Source organism: Neoarius graeffei, chromosome 27, assembly GCF_027579695.1.
Source record: "Neoarius graeffei isolate fNeoGra1 chromosome 27, fNeoGra1.pri, whole genome shotgun sequence".
NCBI classification, from domain to species: domain Eukaryota; kingdom Metazoa; phylum Chordata; class Actinopteri; order Siluriformes; family Ariidae; genus Neoarius; species Neoarius graeffei.
This window is the reverse complement of record NC_083595.1, coordinates 17,492,087-17,507,147: the sequence shown is the minus strand read 5'-3', so window position 1 is coordinate 17,507,147 and position 15,061 is coordinate 17,492,087. Positions and strand designations below refer to the sequence as shown.

Genomic DNA, 15,061 nt, shown 5'->3' with positions numbered 1-15,061 from the left:
AGAATCCAAGGTGGTTGAAGTCCACTGTGAAGTTTCTGCAGTCTGTGATGTTTAGGGGTGTCATGTCATCTGCTGGTGTTGGTCTGTTGTGTTTTATCAAGTCTAAAGTCAACACAGCCACCTACCAGGAGATTCTAGAGCATTTCATGCTTCGATCTGCTGACAAGCTTTACAGAGATGCCAATTTCCTTTTCCAGCAGGGTGTCACACCTGCCCACAGTGCTAAAACTACTACCAAATCGTTTGCTGACCATGATATTACTGTGCTTGATTGGCCAGCCAACTCACCTGACCTGAGCCCTATTGAGAATCTATGGCCGAGGTCTTTAACTGGCAGACCGCAGTCCGCGTCCGGACCTAAACGTCATCCCTTACGGACCCGGACTTATGTTTAACAAATTATGAAATTATTTTTAATTTTGACGGGCGAATCAATTTTAAGTCACTACGTTACTCCTTTCCTGTCTGACACAGCTATGTTTTGAAAGAGCACTGTACTGAGCAAGGATTGGAACATACAAACCAATCGCGTGCGATTTGTACTACTCACGTGATTCTAGATAGCCAATCAAATCTCTAGCCTGAATTCAGAGCAAGCTGTAACTACAGACCGAGACTGTGCAGACAGACAGACACAGACAGGGAAGAGAGAAGGAGAAAGGATAACGACAAGCGATTGAAACGAATGACCAACAAAGGCAGACAATTAACGATACAGGGAGAAAATATGTGAGTGGAAGTCACAAAAGGTAGAAAATCCATGGCGCTTTCAAAAAAGAGAAAAGTAGACACCGAAAACAGAACTTTCAAGGCGGAATGAACCGACGCATACATGTTCATTCTTCCGATCGCTAGCATGAAACCAGTGTGTCTCATATGTTCCAAAACCATGGCACTTATTAAAAGCGCTAATGTCAAATGCCACTACGAGACAAAGCACAAAGCATTTGATCAATCATACCCTCCCAAGTCTGAACTCCGGTCCCAGAAAATTCGCAGTCTCATTGCCCAATATGATCAATCCACCCAGATCTTAAGCCATTCTTTCACCGCACAACAACGTGCTCATGAATGTTCCCTCAGAGTTCCCTCAGAGATCTGAGGAAGGTGGCCCTGTTTACCTTGACCATGTTTGGCTCCACATACAGCTGTGAGGCAGCCTTCTCTACAATGAACATAATAAAAACAAAACATCGTTCCAAGCTGACCAATGAGCATCTGCACATGTGCATGAGAATGGCCCTGACACCATTCAGGCCCAGATTTAAAATGTTGGTAGGGCAAACTAAAGCTCAATTTTCACACTGAAAAGAAAGTGGGGAAGTGGAATATAAGGGGGAAAGATAATCTGCAAGAGAAATAGTTAAGGTGTTTTGAGATTGTTAAATCAAAATTAAGCTCAAGCTGCTGCCATTTTTTCTGAAGCACTTTTTGTTTTCTGATGCATAATTGAGTCATTTTTATTCATTTTCTTGCATTTATTTTTAACTGCAGCCATACAGTGTAAGCCTGTGTTTCAGTGTTAATAAAAGAAATTGAAATTATTTAAAATTGTATTTTTGTTGATTTTTGTCTGTTCATTCATTCAGATAATTCAAATGATAAAACTATGCTACTTCTGTATCACAATCACACCGCAAATTAAACATTATGATGTCCCGGACCTCTGCTTGAGGAGATTTGCTTCAACTGGACCTCCTCAAATTTTAGTTAAATATCCCTGATCTATGGGGTATTGTCAAGAGGAAGATGAGAAACACCAGACCCAAAAAATATGGACAAGCTGAAGGCTACTTTTAAAGCAATCTGGGCTTCAATAACATCTCAGCAGTGCCACAGACTGATCGCCTCCATGCCACACTGCATTGATGCAGCAATTCATGGCAAAAGAGCCCCAACCAAGTATTGAGTGTATAAATGAACGTACTTTTCAGAAGTTGAACATTTCTGTATTGGAAATACTTTTTTGTTTGATCTTAGGAAATAGTCAAATAATTTGAGATATTGGATTTCTTATTTCCATGAGCTATAAGCCATAATCACCAATATTAAAACAAAATAAGGCTTGAAATATTTCACTTTACATGTAATGAATATAGAACATCTCATCTCATTATCTCTAGCCGCTTTATCCTTCTACAGGGTCGCAGGCAAGCTGGAGCCTATCCCAGCTGACTACAGGCGAAAGGCGGGGTACACCCTGGACAAGTCGCCAGGCCATCACAGGGCTGACACATAGACACAGACAACCATTCACACTCACATTCACACCTACGGTCAATTTAGAGTCACCAGTTAACCTAACCTGCATGTCTTTGGACTGTGGGGGAAACCGGAGCACCCGGAGGAAACCCACGCGGACAACATGCAAACTCCACACAGAAAGGCCCTCGCCGGCCCCAGGGCTCGAACCCAGGACCTTCTTGCTGTGAGGCGACAGCGCTAACCACTACACCACTGTGCCGCCCATTATAGAACATATGAAAGTTTTTTTTTTTGTCTTGAGTGCAAGCAGTTGCAGAAAAATATGTGTATCATTGTTTAAAAATGCCCACAAATTGACAGATGTCTATCAAGTGGTTTACATGATTTATGAATCATTTGTCAACACAAACATGTTGGCAGATGAATATGCAAACTAACAAGAAATATTACAGTCCAAATTCAGATTGCTATTTAGCATATTGTATTTAGTCCTGTAACTACATACAGCACAAAAAGCTTCCTGCAAATCCCCTTACATACATGGTACTTTTACAACTGTTTAATGTGTGTTTATATAGAAAACTGCTGCATTAGTAAACTCATGATGCGAATGATGAAAACCAACCATGTGTCTGGCTGTTATTCAAAACAGTATCACTTTCATGAATGCAGCTTTCTTCAAGAATATTTAAATACACAATTCAGTGCTTCATTAGTGATATTTCCATAAATCTGAAAAACATTAATATTGGCCAATTTTATAGCTCGAACCATATACCAAACCTTAAGGTTTGTGCATGAGCAGAGGCATTCACATCTAGTTGCTGTCATAGACTTCTTGCATGCAGATAGAAAAGACAGTGGTGATAATTAGTGAATATAATTATATCTGTCTTAGCAATTGCTTGTTTTAATTACAGATTACCATGACGCCTTGTAGTTATTACAGTGCACAAAACAAGTCTTAATTAGCCACAGCTTGATTAGCAATGTTACTCCCCCACCCCCTGTAGTTCTGATGAAGCAACCCATTTCTCCATTGCCATAGCAACAGAAAACTGTAGCACTTTAATAAGTATCATCATTCTTGAACCCAGCAGCATGTCAAATACCTTCACATTCCTATTTTTTATTTTATTTTGCAGATTGGCTGTGAGACAGGTTAGGGGGATATAAGCTAATTCAGAGGCAGTTAGAAAATTCCCTGTTCTGTACCCTTGCTGATCTCTTTTGACTGCATGATGCAGGATACAATTCAGTCTCATCTCATCTCATTATCTCTAGCCGTTTTATCCTGTTCTACAGGGTCGCAGGCAAGCTGGAGCCTATCCCAGCTGACTACGGGCGAAAGGCAGGGTACACCCTGGACAAGTCGCCAGGTCATCACAGGGCTGACACATATGGGGCTTTTCCACTACCAACGCGGATGAGTTGGGCTGAGCCGTGCGGTGCTGAGTTGGGCTGAGTTGAGCTGAGTGGGGCTGTTGGGGTTGCATTTCACTCCAACCGCGCTGAACCGTACTGGCTGGAAGTGGGTGGACACATTGGGTGGAGTTAGCGAAAGTGGGTGGACGTCACATGATGTCGTTAGGCGGCGCAAACAGTGACATCAGTGACCTTTTAAGCGGTAGTCTCACGACCCAGATAGTAAACAATAAACATGGAGGACATGGAGTCGTTAGTGTTGCTGGTCTTGGTGCTGTGGCTTGTTGTTACCGACAACGCCAACAGATACTGGCAAGAGTGTATAAATGAGGCGAGGTGCATAATTTGTCGTAATTCTTCTTCTTCCGGGTTTACGGTGTTTACAGATGGTGGTTCCCAGCATACTCGTGGGGCGTGTGTGGGCATGTGAGGACACTCCTCCTCACCAATCAGTGCACAGGGGAGCGTCTCCTCACGCCCCTAGCCCCATTCGGCTCGGTTTGGCTCACTTCAGCCTCACTCCAAAACCGTGCGAGTTTTGGGTGCTGAGTAAGGCTGAAGTGAGCTCAGTCGTGCTGCTCTGAGGTAGTCGAAATGTGAGCCGTGTTGGGCTGAAAAAGGGTAATGGAAAAGGCCCAATAGACACAAACAACCATTCACACTCACGGTCAATTTAGAGTCACCAGTTAACCTAACCTGCATGTCTTTGGACTGTGGGGGAAACCCGAGCACCCGGAGAACATGCAAACTCCATACAGAAAGGCCCTCGCTGGCCACGGGGCTTGAACCTGGACCTTCTTGCTGTGAGGCGACAGCACTAACCACTACACCACCGTGCCGCCCTGCAATTCAGTCATTGCATAGAAATATGCAGAAAGAATAGAAGGAGCTTTGGCCAAGGAAGAATAAAAGAGACAAAGTAGAGAGGCAGATTGACAGTGAAATCATCTCATCATCTCTAGCTGCTTTATCCTTCTACAGGGTCGCAGGCAAGCTGGAGCCTATCCCAGCTGACTACGGGCGAAAGGCGGGGTACACCCTGGACAAGTCGCCAGGTCATCACAGGGCTGACACATAGACACAGACAACCATTCACACTCACACCTACGGTCAATTTAGAGTCACCAGTTAACCTAACCTGCATGTCTTTGGACTGTGGGGGAAACCGGAGCACCCGGAGGGGACCCACGCGGACACGGGGAGAACATGCAAACTCCACACAGAAAGGCCCTCGCCGGCCCCGGGGCTCGAACCCAGGACCTTCTTGCTGTGAGGCAACAGCGCTAACCACTACACCACCGTGCCGCCTACAGTGAAATCAAATCAATTTATTTGTATAGCACTTTTAACAATAGACATTGTCACAAAGCAGCTTTACAGAAAAATAAAGACTTTGAACATATGAACTAATATGAACTATGGGCATAAAAAGCAGTGGGCTGAAGACAGAACCTTGTGGAACACCAAACTACCTTAGTATGCATAGAAAAGTCACCATTTACATCAACAAACTGATAACGATCATTAAATAAGACCTGATCCAGGAAAGGGCAGTTCCCTTAACTCCAATGATATTTTCTAGTCTATCAAAGAGAATGGTATGATGAATGGTGTCAAAGGCTGTAACTGGTTCTCTGGTCACCATCACTTCTTCTATTTTGGTGGAGAGATACATTGATCTAGCAGGTTGAAGGGCTTTTCTATACTTCAAGAGGCTCTCCTTCCAAGCTAACTGGAATATGACCAATTTTGTTTGATGTCATTTAGATTTTAATTGTTGAGTGATCTGTTTTAAGGTCCATGTGTAATCTGGGTGTTATACCACCCAGTCATCTGGGCATGGGTCTTATACCAGAGTGCTAGTTTTTTTTTCTCTCTAATTATTTTTCTTTAAAGTGGTGCTACATTATCTAAGGTATCATAGAATGTTGGCTCATAGCATTCAACTACCTGATCAAGTTCTGTGGGGTCTGAGGGTGAGCCGATCAAAGTTGATAACTCCTGGAGACTACTGACCACCATGTGTTGTATGCCAACCATTATGAGTAGGTCTAATGATGTTCTGATTAACCTCTACTGAATCTAGAATAGACATGAATACTGTTTTCAGAGGGTCTTCTGGGTTATCAAAGTGAACATTAAAGTCTGCAACAATGAAAGCTTTATCTAAGGAAACAACCAGGACAGAATATGGCCCCAGGGGTCTGTAAATAATAATTAGCAGAATTGACTGGGAAGGCTTTTTGTTGTTGTTGTTGTTTTGTGGCTACATATGTTATTATAAAGAACTTCAAACACATTTAATTTATGACCAGGTTTTTGTGTGATGCCGAGATTATCATTATAAGTAACTGTGATGCCTCCTCCTTTGCCAGTTAGTCAAGGCTGGTGAATATACAGTGCCTTGCAAAAGTATTCATCCTCCTTGGTGTTTGTCCTGATTTGTCACAGTATAAGCTGGAATTAAAATGGATTTTTTTTTGTGTGTGTGTGTGTGTGGGGGGGGGGGGGGGGGGGGGTAGCACCATTTGATTTACACAACATGCCTACCACTTTAAAAGGTGCATTTATTATTATTATTATTATTATTATTATTATTTATTTTTTTATTTTTTTATTGTGACACAAACAATAATTAAGATGAAAAAACAGAAATCTGGAGTGTGCAAAGGTATTCACCCCCTTTTATATGAAACCCCTAAATAAGAGCTGGTTCAACCAAGTAACTTCATAAGTCATATAATTAGTTGATTAAGATCCACCTGTGTTCATTCAAAGTATCACAAGATCAGTCATATGATGTCTGTTCTGGAAGGACCCTGACTCTGCAACACTACTAAGCAAGCGACAAGAAAACCAAGAAGCACTCCAAACAGGTCAGAGACAAAGTTGTGGAGAAGTGTAGCTCAAGGTTGGGTTATAAAAAAAAAAAATCCCAAACTTTGAATATACCACGGAGCACCATTAAATCCATTATAGCAAAATGAAAAGAATATGGCACCACTACAAACCTGAGAAGAGAAGGCCGCCCACCAAAACTTATAGACCGGGCAAGGAGGGCATTAATCAGACATGCAACAAAGACACCAAAGATAACAGTGAAGGAGCTGCAAAGATTCACAGAAGAGATGGGAGTATCTGTCAATAGGATCACTTTAAGCCGTACACTCCATAGAGTGGGGGTGGCAAAAAAGCCATTGCTTAAAGAAAAAAAAAAAAAAAGAAAACACATTTGGAGTTCGCCCAACAGCATGTGGCAGACTCCCCAAGCACATGGAAGAAGATTCTCTGGTCAGATGAGAATAAAATTGATCTTTTTGGCCATCATGGGAAATGGCATGTGTGGCGCAAACCCAACACTTTTCATCACCCTGAGAACACGATTTCTACAGTGAAGCATGGTGGTGGCAGCATCATGCTGTGGGGATGTTTTTCATGTGCATGGACAGGAAAGCTGATCAGGATTGAAGGAAAGATGGATGGCACTAAATACAGGGCAATTCTGGAGGAAAACCTGTTTGAGTTGGCCAGAGGTTTGAGACTGGGACGAAGGTTCACATTCCAGCAGGACAATAGAGGCATACACCAAGAGACTTGCAGCTGTAATTGCAGCAAAAGGTGGCTCTACAAAGTATTGACTGGGGGTGGTAAATACCTATGCACGCTACAGATTTCTGTTTTTTCATCTTAATTATTGTTTGTGTCACCAAAAATTAAAATAAAATAAAATCCCAAACAATTTGCACCTTTAAAGTGGTTGCCATGTTGTGTAAATCAAATGGTGCTAACCCCCTGAAAATCCATTTTAATTCTAGCTTGTAATGTGACAAAACAGGACAAGCACCAAGAGGATGAATACTTTTACAAGACACTCTATAAATAAGAGTCATATATATATATATATATATATATATATATATATATATATATATATATATATATACACACACACACACACACACACACAGTGGGGCAAAAAAGTATTTAGTCAGTCACCAATTGTGCAAGTTCTCCCACTTAAAAAGATGAGAGAGGCCTGTAATTTTCATCATAGGCATACCTCAACTATGAGAGACAAAATGAGAAAAAAAAATCCAGAAAATCACATTGTCTGATTTTTAAAGAATTTATTTGCAAATTATGGTGGAAAATAAGTATTTGGTCAATAACAAAAGTTCATCTCAATACTTTGTTATATACCCTTTCTTGGCAATGACAAAGGTCAAACGTTTTCTGTAAGTCTTCACAAGGTTTTCACACACTGATGCTGGTATTTTGGCCCATTCCTCCATGCAGATCTCCTCTAGAGCAGTGATGTTTTGGGGCTGTCACTGGGCAACACGGACTTTCAACTCCCTCCAAAGATTTTCTATGGGGTTGAGATCTGGAGACTGGCTAGGCCACTCCAGGACCTTGAAATGCTTCTTACGAAGCCACTCCTTTGTTGCCCGGGCGGTGTGTTTGGGATCATTGTCATGCTGAAAGATCCAGCCACGTTTCATCTTCAATGGGCTGGCTGATGGAAGGAGGTTTTCACTCAAAATCTCACAATACATGGCCCCATTCATTCTTTCCTTTACACGGATCAGTCGTCCTGGTCCCTTTGCAGAAAAACAGCCCCAAAGCATGATGTTTCCGCCCCCATGCTTCACAGTAGGTATGGTGTTCTTTGGATGTAACTCAGCATTCTTTCTCCTCCAAACACGACAAGTTGAGTTTTTACCAAAAAGTTCTATTTTGGTTTCATCTGACCATATGACATTCTCCCAGTCCTCTTCTGGATCATCCAAATGCTCTCTAGCAAACTTTAGATGGGCCTGGACATGTACTGGCTTAAGCAGGGGGACACGTCTGGCACTGCAGGATTTGAGTCCCTGGCGGCGTAGTGTGTTACTGATGGTAGCCTTTGTTACTTTGGTCCCAGCTCTCTGCAGGTCATTCACTAGGTCCCCCCGTGTGGTTCTGGGATTTTTGCTCACCGTTCTTGTGATCATTTTGACCCCACGGGGTGAGATCTTGCGTGGAGCCCCAGATCGAGGGAGATTATCAGTGGTCTTGTATGTCTTCCATTTTCTAATAATTGCTCCCACAGTTGATTTCTTCACACCAAGCTGCTTACCTATTGCAGATTCAGTCTTCCCAGCCTGGTGCAGGTCTACAATTTTGTTTCTGGTGTCCTTTGACAGCTCTTTGGTCTTGGCCATAGTGGAGTTTGGAGTGTGACTGTTTGAGGTTGTGGACAGGTGTCTTTTATACTGATAATGAGTTCAAACAGGTGCCATTAATACAGGTAACAAGTGGAGGACAGAGTAGCCTCTTAAAGAAGAAGTTACAGGTCTGTGAGAGCCAGAAATCTTGCTTGTTTGTAGGTGACCAAATACTTATTTTACCGAGGAATTTACCAATTAATTCATTAAAAATCCTACAATGTGATTTCCTGGATTCTTTCCCCCCATTCTGTCTCTCATAGTTGAAGTGTACCTATGATGAAAATTACAGGCCTCTCTCATCTTTTTAAGTGGGAGAACTTGCACAATTGGTGGCTGACTAAATACTTTTTTGCCCCACTGTGTGTGTATATATATATATATATATATATATATATATATATATATATATATATATATAATAAAACAAAAATCTTCATGTTCCTCAAACACATACATACAGTGGTGCTTGAAAGTTTGTGAACCCTTTAAAATGTTCTGTATTTCTGCATAAATATGACCTAAAACATCATCAGATTTTCACACACATCCTAAAAGTAGATAAAGAGAACCCAGTTAAATAAATGAGACAAAATATTTTACTTGATCATTTATTTACTGAGGAAAATGATCCAATATTACATATCTGTGAGTGGCAAAAGTATGTGAACATCTAGGATTAGCAGTTAATTTGAAGGTGAAATTAGAGTCAGGTGTTGTCAATCAATAGGATGGCAATCAGGTGTGAGTGGGTACCCTGTTTTATTTCAAGAACAGGGATCTATCAAAGTTTGATCTTCACAACACATGTTTGTGGAAGTGTATCATCGCATGAACAAAGGAGATTTCTGAGAACCTCAGAAAAAGCGTTGTTGATGCTCATCAGGCTGGAAAAGGTTGCAAAACCATCTCTAAAGAGTTTGAACTCCACCAATCCACAGTCAGACACACGGTATACAAATGGAGGAAATTCAAGACCATTGTTACCCGCCCCAGGAGTCCACCATCAGAAGAACACTGACCAACAGTGGTGTGCCTGGCAGGGTTGCAAGGAGAAAGCCACTGCTCTCCAAAAAGAACATTGCTGCTCATTTGCAGTTTGCTAAAGATCGCATGGACAAGCCAGACGGCTATTGGAAACATGTTTCGTGGACAGATGAAACCAAAATAGAACTTTTTGGTTTAAATGAAAAGTGTTATGTTTGGAGAAAGGAAAACACTGCATTCCAGCATAAGGACCTTATCCCATCTGTGAAACATGGTGGTGGTAGTATCATGGTTTGGGCCTGTTTTGCTGCATCTGGGCCAGGATGGCTTGCCATCATTGGTGGAACAATGCATTCTGAATTATACCAGCAAATTCTAAAGGAAAATGTCAGGACATCTGTCCATGAACTGAATCTCAATAGAAGATGGGTCATGCAGCAAGACAACGACCCTAAGCACACAAGTCGTTCTACCAAAGAATCATTAAAGAAGAATAAAGCTAATGTTTTAGAATGGCCAAGTCAAAGTCCTGACCTTAATCCAATCAAAATGTTGTGGAAGGACCTGAAGCGAGCAGTTCATGTGAGGAAACCCACCAACATCCCAGAGTTGAAGCTGTTCTGTACGGAGGAATGGGCTAAAATTCCTCCAAGCCGGTGTGCAGGACTGATCAACAGTTACCACAAACATTTAGTTGCAGTTATTGCTGCATAAGGGGGTCACACCAGATACTGAAAGCAAAGGTTCACATACTTTTGCCACTCACAGATATGTAATATTGGATCATTTTCCTCAATAAATAAATGAGCAAGTATAATATTTTGTCTCATTTGTTTAACTGGGTTCTCTTTTTCTACTTTTAGGACTTGTGTGAAAATCTAATGATTTTTTAGGTCATATTTATGCAGAAATATAGAACATTCTAAAGGGTTCACAAACTTTCAAACACCACTGTATATGTATGTGTTTGAGGAACATGAAGATTTTTGTTTTATTCCATAAACTACTGACAAAGTTTCTTCCAAATTCCACATCAAAATATTGTCACTTAGAGCATTTACTTGCAGAAAATGACAACTGGTTAAAATAACAACAACAACAACAACAACAACAACAAAAAAGAATTGTTTTTAGACCTTGAAGTAATGCATAGAAATCAAGATCATGTTCACTTTTAAACAACACAATACTAATGTTTGAACATAGGATGAGTTCAGAAAACAATATTTGGTCGAATAACCCTGACATTTAATCACAGCTTTCATGCATCTTGGGATGCTCTCCACCAGTTTTTCACATTGCTCTTGGTTGACTTTATGCCACTCCTGGCACAAAATTTCAATCAGCTCAGTGTTTGACGGCTTGTGACCATCTTTCTTCCTCTTGATCCCATTCCAGAAGTTTCCATTGGGGTTCAAATCTGGAGGTTGGGCTGGCTATGACAGGGTCTGGATCTTGTGGTCCTTCATCCACACCTCGATTGACCTGGCTGTGTGGCATGGAGCATTGTCCTCCTGGAAAACCCAATCCTCAGAGTTAGTGAACATTGTCAGAGCAGAAGGAATCAAGTTTTCTTCTAGGATAACCTTGTACATGGCTTGATTCATGTGTCCTTCACAAACAAAAATCTGCACCATTCCATCCTTGCTGAAGCACCCCCAGATCATCACTGATCCTTTACCAAATTTCACAATTTGTGCAAGGCTGGGGTCTCTCCGGGTCTCTGAATCATCATTAGACGACCAAGGCGATGGGAAAAGCTGAAAATTGGACTCATCAGAGAAGATTACCTTACTTCAGTCCTCTATGGTCCAATCTTTATGGTCTTTAGCAAACCTAAGCCTGGATGAAGGGCTTTTTTCTAACTTTGCATGACTTCAACCCCACCCGGAGAAGCCTGTTTCCAACTGTCCTTGCCATGCATTTAACACCAGCTGCCATTTGCCATTCATTTTGTAGGACACTTGATGTCATCCTACGGCTGTTAAGTGACATTTGAAGGATTGACGATCATCCCAGTCAGTGGAGAGTCATTTTCACCCTCTGCCAGTCTGTACCTTTGTTGTCCCAATTGTCTGCTGCTTGACCTTGAACTGCCGTCTTTGAAATTTTGAGTATGGACGCAACCTGATGCATACTTTGTCTCTCTGCCAAGAAAGCCAGAATTGAACCCTTCTTTTTGTCACTCAAAACTTGTCTTTTTAACTCTTTTGGCATGATGAATAGATATTTTTGTATTCAAATTTAAGGTACTACTAGCACTGTTTTTGCCATCCAAACTGATACTTCTGCAAGAGAATAGTGATGACCACAGCAGTGATTTTTATACTTTTCCTCACTAAACAAGATTTGGTTCAGGTGATCGCCTCATCAGTACCTCATTCAGTTAAATGAGGTATGCTTGTGTTGGAATTCCAGCACAGACACAGGAATGAAATGGCTGCCATTCAGAGAGATGCTGATTTCAGGAAGAAAAAAAAAATTGAAGCGGGTGCTGAATTTTTTTTCAAAAGATCTATCTATCTATCTATCTATCTATCTATCTATCTATCTATCTATCTATCTATCTATCTATCTATCTCACTCTAGATATTCAGTACATGTTGCTGAAGGTTTAACTGTAAAAACAAATATTTTAACTTTTTGAAGTTACACTAAATGCTTTAGAGTTCTATCACGTGTTATTACAGTTTACACCACTGACATCTTCCTTTCTGTTTTATTAACAGTGGATGGCTGTACAGACTGGTCAGTGGACTACTTAAAATACAAAGTTCTTCATGGCGAGCCAGTGAGGATTAAGTGTGCATTGTTTTATGGATATATCCGAGCAAACTATACTCATGCTCAGAGTGCTGGCCTCAGCTTGATGTGGTACAAAAGTATGGGCCATGGGGATTTTGAGGAGCCCATCACCTTCGACGGGATTAGGATGAGCAAGGAGGAGGATTCCATCTGGTTCAGACCAGCTGAATTACAAGATATTGGTCACTACTCCTGTGTGCTCCGGTAAGCAGCAATTTTTGTTGTTGTTTTGGGAAAACCTTACCTTTGTTTATCTTTTAGGCTTTAAAATGTCATACCCAAAGCTCCAGCTATAAAACCTCTAATTATTTTGATACTATATTAACAGCTGTACTGTGTGAGCTCATTATTATTGTAGTTGTGTTTGAGTTTAAGTAATTATTATTGTAGTTGTATTAGAGTTCAGAGCATTTCTGTACAAACAAAAAGTTAATAGACTCAGAGCTATTTGCCAATGAAAGCTATATCATAACATTTTGCAGAAGAGATGAATTGCTGGATTGCCAGTGTAAAGACTGCCACTCTCTTGTTTTGGTATATTTACTGTATAATCCATTGACTATCAAAGGGTCTCATTCTTTTTCTTCTCTCAGAGTGTTGCACTGAAGAGAAAGGGTTATTTAAACACTATCATAAATCAGGTTGCTTTAAAGTCCTCCCATAAGAGTCTTTTTTATACAATGCAGCCAGCGAGCTGCCGTATCACTGTCTCTGTCTCACTGATTTCATCCACATATTCAGTCAGCACTGCTCAAGGTGGTGGTTGATCCAGATCCTGGAAACCTGGGTGTGAGGCACAAATACACTGGGACATCAGTCCATCGCAGCTCACCACACACACACACACACACACACACGTGTGTGAGAGAGAGAGAGAGAGAGAGAGAGAGAGATATTGAACAACCTAAACCCAGGCTAGTTAAGAAACTCCATTGTCCTACTCCTTCAACTGACTCAAGTGCCCTTGAGCATGGCGCCTAACCCCCAACTGCTCCGGCAAGAGTGGTGGCGTACCTTGTGTCTGATTAGCCAGAGAAAAGCTGATGATGTGATTATCAGTTCAAGCAAGAACATGGCACTAACTAACTAACTAACTAACTAACTAACTAACTAACTCACTCACTCACTCACTCACTCACTCACTCACTCACTCACTCACTTGTGGAATTAGTAGGACAAAAATGCAACTAAAATCAACTGTAGCTCTTTCATAGGTGAGCAAGAACAGAAACTCTCTGGAGCGTCTTTGGATGCCTTGCTGCCCTTTAAAAACTTCAACATGCAAAGAGCACTAAACATTGCTTGTAAGGAATTTCATAAAATATCAACATGGTATAATCACACACTTTTTTTTTATTGACTCTGAGTCAGTGCTGACCTTATATGGCCTCAGGCTGTATCCTCCTATCTCCAACAAGAGGAGACAATGCTTTTTGTGCAGTATGTGAATATAAAAGTTTGAGTGTATATTTTGCATTTGAAATTTGCTGTTGAGGTGAACTAGAATAAGGACCACAATAATCTCCTTGTACACTGATGGAATTAACAACAACAAGTTTAATTTATATAGCGTCTTTCACCCACCCAAAGACACTTTAAAAATGACACTACAGAAAGAGAAGCAAATACACCAAAAGGGGAAGCCATGGCCTTACAGAAGCATATTTGGGACCAGAAGGTCGCTGGTTCGACTCCTTGGACCAGCAGGAATGGCTGAAGTGCCCTTGAGCAAGACACCTCATCCCCAACTGCTCCCCAGGCTGCTCTGGGTATGCTGTACATTGCTCTGGATCAGAGTGTCTGCCAAATGCCTGTAATGTAATGTAAAAGAAAACATACCAGATATAGTACGTACCAAAAAGGACAGGCAGAAAACAAAATGGCAATTTACGTGAGCCTAAAGATAACAGACAAGCTTAAAGCATTGAAAAAAATAGAACACAGACAGTCATCAATAGAAGAAATATCAGGAGGGGGATAGCATGGAGAGAAGAGATGAGACTCAAAGAGATAAGAATCAAATACAGTGATGGACAAAGACCTTGAACTTACATTGAATTTTTCTTATGTGATATTGACTCAAGTGAGGAGAAGTATTAAGTGCCACTGTTTGACAGTTTGCTTGAACAGTATGCCATGCTGAAGTTTATGTTTTGGGCAGTAAATACAATACATGATACAAAATAAATATAATATGTAAATCCCAAGGACAGACTGGTTTTATGGATAAAATTCTGAATTAAATTAAAGAAAACCATACATGTATGCAGCAGAGCAGTGCTCAACTTTTCCTTCAAAACATGGACATTATTTTAAGAAAGCCCATTGAATTCACCAAAATATCAGTATTTTTTAATTAATTTGGCAACTCAAAATAGTGTAAAAAGCCTTATTAAACAGCATTTATAAAATCCCACACACACATTGAAAAA

The 15,061-nt window shown here is 40.9% G+C and overlaps 1 protein-coding gene across 1 annotated transcript in view; it reads left to right on the top strand.

The window, feature by feature from the left end:
* il1rapl1b (interleukin 1 receptor accessory protein-like 1b) overlaps positions 1–15,061 on the top strand; it is a 1,244,729-nt gene that overhangs the window by 344,037 nt on the left and 885,631 nt on the right. Inside the window, exon 3 of the mRNA XM_060911511.1 lies at positions 12,554–12,833. Coding sequence (XP_060767494.1) covers positions 12,554–12,833 — 280 coding nt within the window. The remainder of the gene's footprint in view (positions 1–12,553; positions 12,834–15,061) is intronic.